This window comes from Macrobrachium nipponense, chromosome 28, assembly GCF_015104395.2.
Source record: "Macrobrachium nipponense isolate FS-2020 chromosome 28, ASM1510439v2, whole genome shotgun sequence".
In the NCBI taxonomy this organism is placed as follows: domain Eukaryota; kingdom Metazoa; phylum Arthropoda; class Malacostraca; order Decapoda; family Palaemonidae; genus Macrobrachium; species Macrobrachium nipponense.
This window is the reverse complement of record NC_087217.1, coordinates 40,348,031-40,361,255: the sequence shown is the minus strand read 5'-3', so window position 1 is coordinate 40,361,255 and position 13,225 is coordinate 40,348,031. Positions and strand designations below refer to the sequence as shown.

General features: G+C 37.1%; 1 protein-coding gene across 3 annotated transcripts in view; it reads left to right on the top strand.

The window, feature by feature from the left end:
- The window catches only part of LOC135201684 (DNA helicase MCM9-like), a 722,480-nt gene that overhangs the window by 601,535 nt on the left and 107,720 nt on the right, over positions 1–13,225 (top strand). For all 3 annotated transcript variants that reach the window (XM_064230820.1, XM_064230819.1, XM_064230818.1), the window contains one exon: positions 6,200–6,393. In XM_064230820.1, the coding sequence (XP_064086890.1) occupies positions 6,200–6,393 (194 nt within the window). The remainder of the gene's footprint in view (positions 1–6,199; positions 6,394–13,225) is intronic.

The window sequence follows — 13,225 nt, the reverse complement described above, 5'->3', positions numbered from 1 at the left end:
CACAAAAGTGCTGTATCCCCTTTTTACGTTAATAGGTACCGGAAGTTATGAATAGCCGACACCTTACCATGGACTACTTTAAGACCTTGACTAGACACATAAAACCTAGATAAACATGTTTGGTTTTTAAAAACTCACATTTAGATATTTTACTCTTGAGATTATTTGTCTTTGTCTCTGTAGCACTAGCTCTAGTTTATGTGAATGTATTTCTAAGGTATTAGAAAAGATTACAAGACCAACCATATAGGCATGTAGGGTATCCCCTAAAAGTCTCCAAACACTATATTATAATTGGGGCGCAACGTAAGCCGGAGGCATACGTAAAAATTGATAATGTCCCCTGAGTGTGCTGAAAACGGTATATGAGGTACAATCACTTAGGTAATGGTATCAGGTAAAAGCCTTTAAGTAAGTCCAAGCTGGTGAAAAATTTATCCTAACCTAACAGAGATAAGATGTCGTGGGTACATGGCACTGGAAACTATCGAGAGTCGTTTCCTTGTTTAAGCGACAGAATCTACGCAGGTACGCCAAGTCCGGTCTTTTATGGCATGACGTTTGAGGGAAAAATTATATGGGCGTATTTGATTTCCTAATGACTCCTATTACTAACATTTTTCAACTTCGTCATTTATCTCTATTTTGAAATTGCATTGGGAGTCTATACGAAGGTACGTATATAGCTTTATGTTTGTCCTTAGACCGTATTTTGTGTTAAATTACATCCGTTTTTTCCCCGGAGATCACTCGCTAGGGGAGAAACTTCCTGGTACTATTCAGATAAAGGATAAAAAAAAATTTCTGCTGAATCACCTCTGCTTGAATGACTTTACGGATATTACTTTAGATAGAGTATAAGAGATTCATCTACAACTGATTGGGCGTGATTAAAAATTAGCAACAATAAAAAAAATGCGATATTTATATGTATAGGTTTTGTGGATTACTAGATTAACTTGTTGCTGCGAGTCAACCGTGTCTAGGGCTTTGTTCGCGGAAATCGTTATATTTCAGAGTGTCGGGAAGGATCAAAATTTCAGATCCCAGCAAAGTCTTTTTACACGCACTAAGACATTCGAGGGTGCATGCGTCTCGAGATTTGCGTGCAAAATGCGACTGCAGTTGTGGGAGAATTCTGTTGGGTCATTTGAACAATGTTACGATTGATGAGACAAATGTATAGTTCCTCTATATAAGTTATTATTTGATTAACTCATTTTTTTTTTTTTTTTTTTTTTTTTTTGTTGTTCAAAACGGATTTTAATATGTTTGAAGGTTTATAGAATTTTCCTTTGATAAACATGCCTTATTTTGCATGAGGTAATATATTTTGTATACCCCTAGATGGATATCTTACAATTACACTAGATACAGATCAATGTTTTTTATAACTATAGAGGTATCTGTAAGCGCTCGCTTATCCGGACTTCTCATTAGGGAAGTTTCGAACAACAGACGGTGAGTCCGTAAATACAGGATATTACGTGTACTAAAGGAATAAAACAAGATATTCTAATTTTTACGGCATGTACAGTCGGGCTTAATCCATCAGTATTTATAATAACTTATGTATTAAAAAAAACGAGAACCTGCTCTGATTACTTGATACGGTCGTGTGCTGCATAGGGAAATTCCTTTTTAATTTTTTCAACATCGCTCTCCCTCTCCGCTGAAGTTGCTTATGTGGAATGTGGCTATGCTTTGAACACTCGGCAGATTTAACTGACCTTGACCGTCTGACTGGATGACACAGTACCCGAGTTTGCTTTGTTTGATTCTTATATTTAGGGCTACTGTTTACCATCGGCAACGCATTGTGTGTTTTTAGCATTCTGTTGTTGGTTACGTGTAAAGCAACGAACGTATGAATGACAAACTATTAGGAGTTGAGCGATTACTATTAAGACAAGTTATCTCTACTGCATTCAATATTAAATGTTTGTACTTGTTGTTGTTTACTTCATTCTTTGCTAAAATTTGAAATAGTGAGGGATCCTGGTCAGCGCATTTAACCTGATGAAAGTTTTTTACAGACATGTTATTCCTTGCAATCCAGCCGTATTTTTAAAGTGAAGTCGAGTCTTTGAGGTTCGATATTTTATATAACTCAAAAAACTCAAGGCTAAAACTGCGATCGGGACTTTGCAAAGAAGCATTTATTGTCATGACCCGAAATAGTGTTACCTCTAATTTATCTAGATTTGTACGGGTGTTCCACTTGTTTTTGTGTGTTTTCTAATCACTACGGTGCCTAACGACCCTATCCATGCATCTGTATAAATACAGACATCCACTGCGTAAACGCATATTCACTGTTTAATATGATTTGTTATGTAAAGGATTAATAATCACCCAAAATGATAAAATTAACATAGTATATGATTATGATATTTCAGTAGAACTTCTGGAAACAGACACTCAAAGATAAAAACTCGCAGTAGTGAAATCTCAATGATGTAGATAATTTCTGTAAAAAAGTAAGATTAAGAATGTCTCGTAACTTCAGCCACAGGAATAACGAAATTCGACCTGTAAAGGAAACACTCAAAGTTACTCCAAATGAATAAAAAATTGTACTTAGCTTGCTTTTGTGGGAAGTTACGGTGTTCCGATAACGACACACGGCCTTGGTCCTCCTTCTGATTTTAGCGGGTGACCTGGTTTGGCTTCAGTTTTCCCCGTGCGCGTTGTTTCAATGATTCGAGCCCTTGAAGATCCGATGCTGCAGACGCGTTCGGTTTGTTTCTTGAAGTGCCGGAAACGCTCAATAACGATGTTTTCTTGAATGATTCTAATGAGAGACGAAGCTTGCGTTGCCGTAGGAAAAGGACACTAAACGATGATACTAAGTTGCTTGAAGAATCTCTTGCTTTCGTCGTCGTTGAAGAGATCTTGTTGTTTTCTGAAGTCGCTCTCTAAACGATGATACTAGGTTGCTTGAAGAATCTGCTGCTTTTGTCGTCGTTGACTTCTGATGATACATGATTTATTATTCTGGTTTTTCTTCGGAGAAGTTGTAGAGTTCTTCTGGTACGCTGTCACCATTTTTAGGGCTGTTGCCTTGTATAATAAGGCGCCCTATGAGGTAATGTTAGACTTGCGATAATCTTGCGCTAAGTCGGTTGGTATTGCACTTCCATATTCATTGGAGTGTCTTGGGGTTTGTAGATCACTTACGAAGTCGGTATTATCTTCTTTGGTTATGACGACGATGTGTTAAACTAATGATGATTCGGTGATGAGGTGAGGTTCTAGTCGAAAACACGAAGTATAAAAATACATATATTCTTCTGAAGTTACATGGTGAAGATCAGGTATGATTGTACATGTCTTCTAATGACGATAGCTTGATCGCTTCTGCCAATGATGATGGCTAATTCTATTCTCTCTACAAGATAAAGCTTAGGTAAAGAGATACAGGTCTTCTAATGACGATAGCTAACTCTATTCTGTTCCTGTCTACCATCTCGGTTAAAAGTCATAAAGGAGCAGACAGTAGCTCAAACATACAATCAGATGACATAGTTACTAATCACGTAGGCCGCTTGAGCTATAGGTCACGGTGCTTGTCTCAAGCAGGAAGCTGGGACTAAAGTTTATAAACAATTGAATGACTACAGGTGACGGCATGTCAACTTAGCCTACATACTTTATCGTCTCTGGTCTGATCACATTCCTGCAAGCAATCTGGTTGACCTCTTTAGTTTTAGTCTTTTATATATACGTATGGAATAACATTCCATATTTTTATTATGTAAACACTTACATATATTGCCCCTACTTTCAAAAGTGGATCAAGACTAGAGGCAAGTAATTTCAGGCCTGTGAGTCTAACATCACATGTTATGAAAATGTATGAAAGGGTAATGAAGAAAAATATAATGAAACATTTAATGAAAAATAATTTGTTTAATATAGGACAACATGGTTTTGTACCTGGAAAAAGTACACAAACCCAACTGTTAGTCCACTGTGAGAACATATATATAAAAATATGATAAACGAAAAAGAAGCAGGTGTGGTGTACCTAGACTTTGCAAAAGCTTTCGACAAGGTAGACCATAATATATTAGCGAAGAAAATTAGAAAACATAATATTGAGGACAAAGTAGGAAGATAGTTAAAAGAATTTTTTTAAACTGAAAACAGATAGTGATTGCCAACGATGAGAAATCGGATGAAGCTAAGGTAATATCCGGTGTGCCACAGGGTACGAAGTTTAGCTGCATTGCTTTTTGTTATTATGATTGCAGACATAGACAGTAATTTTAAAGACTCGGTAGTGAGTAGTTTCCCCAATGACACAAGAATAAGTAGAGAAATTATTGTGATGAAGATAGAAACTCGCCACAAAGAGACCTAAACAAAATATATGAATGGGCAGAGGTGAATAGGGTGGTATTTAACTCAGATAAATTTGAATCAATAAATTATGGAGATAAAGAAGGAATGTTATATGCATATAGGGGACCTAATAACAAGACAATCACAAATAAGGAAGCAGTTAAAGACCTTGGTCTGATGTTGAATAGGAACATGTTATGCAATGATCAATAGCAAAAATGGGATGTTGTTACGGCACTTCAAAACAAGAAAAGCCGAACACATGATTATGCTTTATAAAATGTATGTACGTAGTCCACTTGAATATTGCAATATGATATGGTACCCACACTACCAAAAGGATATTGCACAAAGAGTGTACAAAGGTGCTTTACAGCTAGAATAGAAGAAGTTAAGGACCTTGACTACTGGGAAAAACTACAATTTTTAAAATTATATAATCTAGAAAGGAGAAGAGAACACTACATGATAATACAGATATGGAAACGGATAGAAGGAATTACCGAAAATATCATGGAGCTAAAAGTATCGGAAAGAGCAAGCAGAGGCAGATTAAAAGTGCCCAAAATTATACCAGGAAAACAAAGGAAAGCACACAGGACATTAATCCACTACACCAGCATAGATAATGCAGTGTCTATTCAATGTGTTGGCAGCTCATCTGAGGAACATCTCAGGATTGAGCGTAGATGTGTTTAAGAATAAGCTCGACAAAATTCTAAGCTGCATCCCAGGCCATCCAAGATTGGAAGATGCAAAATATACCGGAAGATGCATTAGCAATTCTCTGGTAGACATTAGAGGTGCTGCACACCGAGGGACCTGGGGCAACCCGAACTAGCTGTAAGGTCTCTCTCTCTCTCTCTCTCTCTCTCTCTCTCTCTCCTCTCTCTCTCACATAGTTAGCGCTCACACATTTTTATAACTTATTTCTCTGAATGTCTCTATCTGTACAGTACGTACATACTAATTTTAAATTGATTGAATTTTACCTGTACCCTCTATGAACATTAATGGACACGCTTTCTTTATTTTATTGAATTGTACCTTTGTTATGACTGTGACATATAAAGTTTACCTAGGGATGCAAAAAAAAAAGAAAAAAGAAGAAAAAAAAAACTTTTACTCTATGAGTGAAAAAGAAAAGGGCATCCCATGAATTAGGGGTAACATTAGTAAACGTACATACCTTCTTTTTAAGGGTAATGTGTTAAGCTAACTTTTAAATGAAATTACAGTAACTTTATTTACATTTAAAAGTTAGCTTAATATTTTGGGAGCATGATTAGGACCATATTTAGTGTTTAAACTGACCGTATTTATAAGTTAAACCCTAGAAATAAGCATTTTTAGTGACCATAACAAACTTATGTGAATCCTCACCTTGTGCAAGGGGTTCTGAACCTAACCTTGCATAAGTTTGATGTATTGTATGTATGTATTTGCTATATGAAACTTGTTTTAAGAATTCTATATATTTTTGTTTTCCTATTTTATTTTATTGCAGCATCAATATCCTAGATGTTGTAACACCAGCTGTAGTAGACATAATTCAATCACTCAATGTTAGCCTTTACTCTGCTACCATGTGCTGCTGTTTATCATTGTTTGCGTTAAGTCTGGCATTAAAGCACTAGCAGAAATAGGATTTTTAAATGAATCTGTGAATATTGATTTGAATGTTTTATTTGCATCATTGGTAGTTTTGGTAATGATTGTCTGTGCTCTTTTAGAATAGAAGTGAAAAGTAAAAAAATTTAAGTTCACAAATAAAATTTTCTGTTTAGAAATTCATCCACTGATGGGTCTAGTTATTGTCATTTGAATAAAGATGAGCTATATTTATTCTCAGGTTGCTTGAAAGTCTGGTCCGATTAAGTCAGGGCCATGCACGATTAATGATGAGGTCGGAGGTCACTTTGCAAGATGCTATTGTTGCAGTTACAATGATGGAAGCATCCATGAGTGGTACGTCACTCATCAATGATATCAACCCTCTTCACACAGCATTTCCGTCATCTCCAAAGTTGGAATACAAAAATCAAGGTATGCATTGCTTATCTTGGATTGTTTAGGAGATTTTCTTTTAGTAGTCCTCAAAATAAGCTTTTTTATGAAACATGATTTATTTGACTGTGCTCGGTTTTTTTCCATCTGTCCACCCGCCTGAGGTGCTCGTGCATGGCAAAACAGCGTCCTGGGCTTTAAATAGCAGAGCCGTATATATAAGGCTCTGTTGAATAGTTACACTGTGTGTAAGTTTTAGGTAAATAAAAGGATATCTGGTTGTACATTTGTAACTGAAAAGTGTTTTAATAATTTACTGTATGCGAATTACACCGTTTATATTCGAAATAGGATATTGCTATTATTGTTGAATGTAAGCTGCCTTTTCGAGGTGGTGAATGGAACAGCCAGACGCAATGGCGGGAAAATTGCGTCTCTCGCTGTTCACTACGGCAAGTTGTCAACTTTATTGGGCCACACCTACTCTGTTACTAAGCTACATGTTACTTCATTACACGTAAGTATATCAGTATATACTTTTGATTTTTATAAAGTGCGTTTTAGCCAGATACGATATGATTTAACTTGGTTTAGCATCTCTTTAATGGAATTTGTGGAAATGCTATTTTTGCATTGACCTTAATTAGAAAGGAGACAGCTCTGGCTGTCACCTTATTCGGTAAGTCACTGGCATCAATATCATTGATGTCATTATGGTGGATTCACTAATGCTGGAACCCCAAGAGTGGTGCATCTTGATTAACAAATTACAGTTGAGCGAGAGGATGGTGGCAGGTGGAGCACGTTGTTCCGTCTCACATTCCCTCTCTCCCGGACCGTAATACAACTTATTTACAGAAATCACCTGATTGATAAAACATCTGTTCACTTTATTTTTATGAGGAAGTATTCGTTTTTCATCATTCTTTCTCGAGACCGTTTTTCAGCCAAGAATTTTAGGGTGGTTATCATACAATGCTAACAATATCTATGAACGAGCCGAGTTATAAGGAAAAACAATTAAGGATTTTTTACTCAAAAGTATCTGCTGCTGCTGCATGAATTTATGGTAATTCCTCATTTCTTGTAGTTGACTGAAACAATTTTGTAGCTTCTTTTATTTAACATTACATTTATGTTAAAAAGACGTATCAGTGCTAGGCTACATGTTATCAATTATTGTTACTCATTAGGGTCAAACAAGCAACAACATATAATGACTTCAGTCAATTACAGAAATTACTAATTACCAGATTCGTTTAAGAGAACTCAAGACCCTTTCTCTACATAAAGAATTCATTGCGTTGTATTACAAAGACATGAAAGGACATACTATATTCTATTGTGCTTTGCCCCCAAAATTATTACTTACTAGTTTCATATGAAGTTCTTGCCGAGTTCGGTTTACAATAGGCACGGGTAAACCACGATACCACTAATATACATTCAATTTTACCCAGTCACGGAATCCCACGCACAGATATGCATATCCCTAGCGATTTATCCCAGTCAAGGCAAATTAAATAATATATGATACTCATCCAAACTTCGGTTGATTAATCCATCTACTTCATTAAATGCTAGAAAGAATGACATCATTAATCGAAGTGAAATTCTATTCACTCTGATTAAGTTCTCCTGTTACCAAACCACTCTACCAATGTTGGAAAGCGACTCCCTCCATTCCCTTTGCTCACCTCTGTGGTGAAAATAATACGTTCGCTCTCTCACCCAAACCCACAACTTCGGCCTCGTTCGCTCTACAAAAACAACAAAACGAACAAAGCCACCAAACCAACACGAACTGAACGAAACTATCAAACAACTTACATCGCATTGCTAACCAATTATACAAACTATTCACAAGACAATATTCCTTGGTAACAATGCTTATTACAATTAAATATAAATAAAACATTCATTTGTACACAAACCTGCACATTTCCACTTAACGCCATGTAATATAAAGGAACATTTTCCATATACAACATGAACACAGATATTCAATAAAAATTGATTTTCCATGTCGTTATTGTAAGTAACGACATATTCCCCGCCACCAAAAGTTATAATATACTAGTATTTACAACAGTCCCTTTTGAATCAAATCTTTTCTAGTTTCTGCAGCCACCCGAGCAGCCTTCAGGAATTTTGGCAGGATTAGGAGTCTCAACTTCTTGCCACAACTCTAATGGGTACAATTTCACAATGGGACGCATGATCTGGCCATGGGAGGTTTTAAGGGTAGCTACTCTAACTACATTGTCAGACCCCACATGCACTTGAATCACCTGACCCAACTTCCATTTGTTTCTTGGCCCTTCATTGTACGAGGACGACATCTCCTATTTTGGGCCAAGAATTATGTTGGACTCCAATTCGATGAGTCTCTCTTAAAGAAATCAAATATTCATGCTCCCATCTTTTCCATAATTGATCACACAATCTGGATATGTAAAGGAATCTCTTTTCTACATTTTCAGTTTTACTATACAATGGATCTTCAGATACCTCCTCCCAATTAATTGTTTCCTTGGGAAAGGATCTTAATTTTCTACCCAAGATCAGGTGATTATGTGTTTAAATCTCCTTCTGATCAAGGTCCCCCGATGTGTAGCTTAGTGGCCTGTCATTTATAACAAATTCCAATTCCCCCAAATGCAGGATAATTCATCATAACTGAGAAGAGCTCGACCGACTACCTTCTCAGATTGCACCAAACCAAGGTGCTCTTGCTGGTATAAATTTCCACTTACACTCGATGTTCTCCAGATGGTTTTGAAAAAGGGGGCTATCTGCCATCGTTTTCAGATATTCAGATGCTGCTACGAAAGTAGTGGCGTTGTCACTCAACATTAGTGAAGGAAAGCCTTTACGGCTGCTAAACTTCCGGAAGGCCATGAGGAATGAGTCAGCGGACTGATTTCTGACTACTTCCAGATGTATACCCCTAGTGATCAGGCATGTGAATAGTATGACATACACCTTCTCTGGATTTTGCTTCCCTTCTTTTATCCATAAAGCCCCGGTGTAATCCACCCCCGTAACGCTAAAAGGTTGTTTCCGTTGTACCAGGAATTCCAGCAATGGGGGTATTACATTAGTTCTATATGGTTTTCCTTGAACTTTCTTACAGAACACACAACGATGTAACACGCTCTTGACTAGTTGTTGCAGCTGTGGAATCCAGAACTCCTGTCTTACACTAGCTACAGTAGCGTTCACCCCCATGTGTGCTTGCATCACATGATGTCGTCTTATTATTAACTTACTCAGAACACAACCCTTTGGCAGTAAAGTTGGAAATTTGACTTCTTCAGGCAGTCGTGTGTTCCAACCTGCCTCTACATCTCATTACATTATATCCAAAAACAAATTCCACTGGCGAATTAATGTCAATTTTGGGTTTGTTTCCTCCCTCTTCAGGGCTTTATATTCTTCTGGAAAGTACTCTCTCTGCACGAGAACAATTGTTTTGACCTTTCCTTCTTGCAACTCTTCCAGAGTCAAACCACCAGTTTTTCTGTCATTGGTTGATAGTTTGCAATTCTTTATAAATCGCATTATCCAAGCTATGGTCTTAAAGACCTTGTCAGCTCTACTGAATCTTTCCCAATCCAGCAGGCGTGTTGCATCTATGTCCCCTACAACATTGACCACAATGTCCTGTTCACCCTGCATATGTGTACACCCCACCCATGACCTATCAATTGGCAGAGTGTGATTTTTTAACCAAGGGGGTCCCTCCCACCAAAAGGAGTTTTTTGCTAACACCTTAGTCCTCTTTTCTTGTGTCAACCAATCACTGATGAGGGTACGTAAGACAGGACTGACCCCGGAATCAAAGAGTTAATCTCAATTACTCTGTTTCTCACAAACACAGGCAGAACATTACTGGACACAATCCAGCTAAGGGCGACTTTACTGTCTGACCAGACATATAATTGTCTTAACTCCTTCTCATCAAAGGAGTCTATAATAAATTTGGTCATTCTTGTTCCTAGCAACAATGCCATTAGTTCCAATTTCAAAATTGTCAATTCCTTGATGGGCGCCACTCTACCCTATGCCATAATTATATTAGAGCTTTCACCATTTGCTCTATAGGCCACACAACCATATGAAGTTTCGCTAGCATCGCACAATATGTGCAAGGTATCACCAGTTCCCAGGCTAGCACTCCTAGGAAAAGATATTTCAAAACACTTCTCTAAGTCCTTGCATAATTCACTCCATTCCTCTTGTAGCGGGTTGGTGAGTTGTTTGTTCCAATCCAGATGTTGCTTCCACAATTTCTGCAAAAATATCCTTGCTTTCATAGTAACAGGAGAAGCAATCCCAATGGATCGTATATTTGGGCAAAGGTACTGAGAATCTCTCTCTTTGTTTGACTCGATCTATTGATATGAGTTGGATTGATAGTTAAGACGTCTTTAATTATATGCCAATTCAATCCCAATACTTTATGAATTTGTTTTTGTTTGGCTTCAATTTGATAAGCAGCAGCAATAGTTTGTATAGACTCGCTATTGCTAACCCACTCCTTCAAATATAAGTGAGCCTGAGCAAAAATTTTGTTGGCATTAAAGTATAAATCCATTAACTCAGATTCACTATTAGCCGTAAATTGCAAATTACAGTAGTACCTCGAGATACGAAATTAATCCGTTCCGAGGCGGCCTTCGTATCATGAAGTTTTTGTATCTTGGACCACATTTTACACGTAAAATGGCTAATCCGTTCCAAGCCCTCCAAAAACACCCCAGTAAATTATATTTCCAGGCCCAAAACACATGTTCTAGGGCTACGACGCCGACCCGACGGAAGAAATATGACTCCAAAAAGGAAAAATACTGTACATACTTGAGTAATATTCAACTGCATGTAATGTTCAACCCCATTTTTACTGCATATATTAGGACTTTAGCATATGTCCCTTAGCAATAAGCCTAGCCTATGTTAGCGGTTGCTACTGTAGCCTAGTCTTTGATTCTGACATCTAAACCTAAGAAGCTAAAAGCTTAGAATATGCCAATAAAATGTATAAATAATCAGTATGTACTCATTTCAAATAATTATTAATTAATCATTAACTATAATACACAAACAAACAAACAAAAAAACCTTCCAATCGATTGTTTACATTCAGCTCTTACCCGTCTTACGAGTATCGAACGAACGCCAAGCAATCATTTTTCCTAGCACACAGTAAGCCATAAATTTTCATTAGTATCTCTCTTCAACTAATGAAACTACCAAACAGTATAATAACCATTCATTTCTATTCTTTATTCTATCTTTACCTAATGGAGATAGCGAGTTACTGAGAGCTATAATGAAACATACGTATACGTAACGTAATAATAAAACAGAAGAAGAATTCTAAAAAATACGTATTTGTTGGCAGTCTGATTTATTTTATATTTTATGATATCTAATTCACAATTTTTTTTATTAAATGTATTGCATGTACTCATTTCAAATAATTATTAAGTAACCATTAACTATCATAAACAAACAAAAAAAAGCTTCCAAACTTCTGTTTACATCCAGCACTTACGAGTATCGAACGATTGCCAAGCAATCACTTTGCACAGTAAGCCATAAATTTTCATTATCTCTCTTCAACTACTGAAACTACCAAACAGTATAATAACCATTCATTTCTATTCTTTATTCTATCTTTATCTAATGTTTTTTTTTTTTATTAAATGTATTGCATGAATAAGTTTTTCAATTTACAGCATCCTTTTACCAATAGAATACTTAAAGCACAAGGGGTAGATGCTGACCAATAAGAGAGCAGGACCTTATGGGGTGACTAGCATCAGGAACCAATGGGAGGGAGGGAGGATGGTGGCGAGTTTACTCAGTTGGCGGCGCGGGAGTTTTAAAATTGTTCTCGGTGGTCCGGGCGAATCTCGGGACTTTACAGCAACAACCTTTCGTATCTTGAAAACTTTTCGTATGTAGAGCTGTAAAATTTTTCGTATTTGCTTTCGTATCTCGAGTTTTTCGTAAGTTGAGCCTTTCGTATGTCGAGGTACCACTGTATCTACATACAAACCTCTCTTCAATCTTTCCGCTACATCCACTGTATTGGACCGGGGTAACCACGAGACCACAGTGGACAAGTGATGCTTGATGGTTGCATTTGGAAGAAAAGGTGAACATGTAGCTCCAAATAATACTACTCTAAATCAGTATACTATTACTTTACTATTGGGATCTCTTGGATTTTCCAACCATAAAAAACGTGTATAATTGCGATCTTCTTCACGTAGCTGTACCATTAAAAATGCCTTCGTAATATCACCAATACAAGCAAAGGTGTTAGTTCTAAATTGCAGCAGGACTCTGAGTAGATCAGCCGTTACGTGTGGTCCAGTCCATAGACAATCATTCAGACTTAACCTTGTTTTGATGAGCAATCAAACACTATTCTTATTGGAGTAGTGGCACTGTCTTTAAGCACTCCATGATGTGCCAAGTAATGACAATCCACATCAGATTTATTATAGATCACCTTCTCAATGAATCATCTATCTTCTTGCTCTTGCAAGATTTTCTGATAATGATCCAAGTAATCCACACCCTTCTGAAACTTGATGCTCTCCTGTCGAAGTCTGTTCATGGCTAAACCAAAATTTGTCATCAATATGAATCTATTGATTCTCCACGGCAACGCCACAACATACTGTTTATCAATTTCAGAATAGGTTATAGTGCTCTCAAAGTCCTTTAAGACCCTCTGGTCTTGTTCTCGCAACTCACTGCAATCTATTCCCAATCTGTCCAAACTCCACAATGCGTCCAGATCAGTCTTGGGATTTTCATTATGAGTAGCTTCAATTTCTTCAGTTTGTACAGC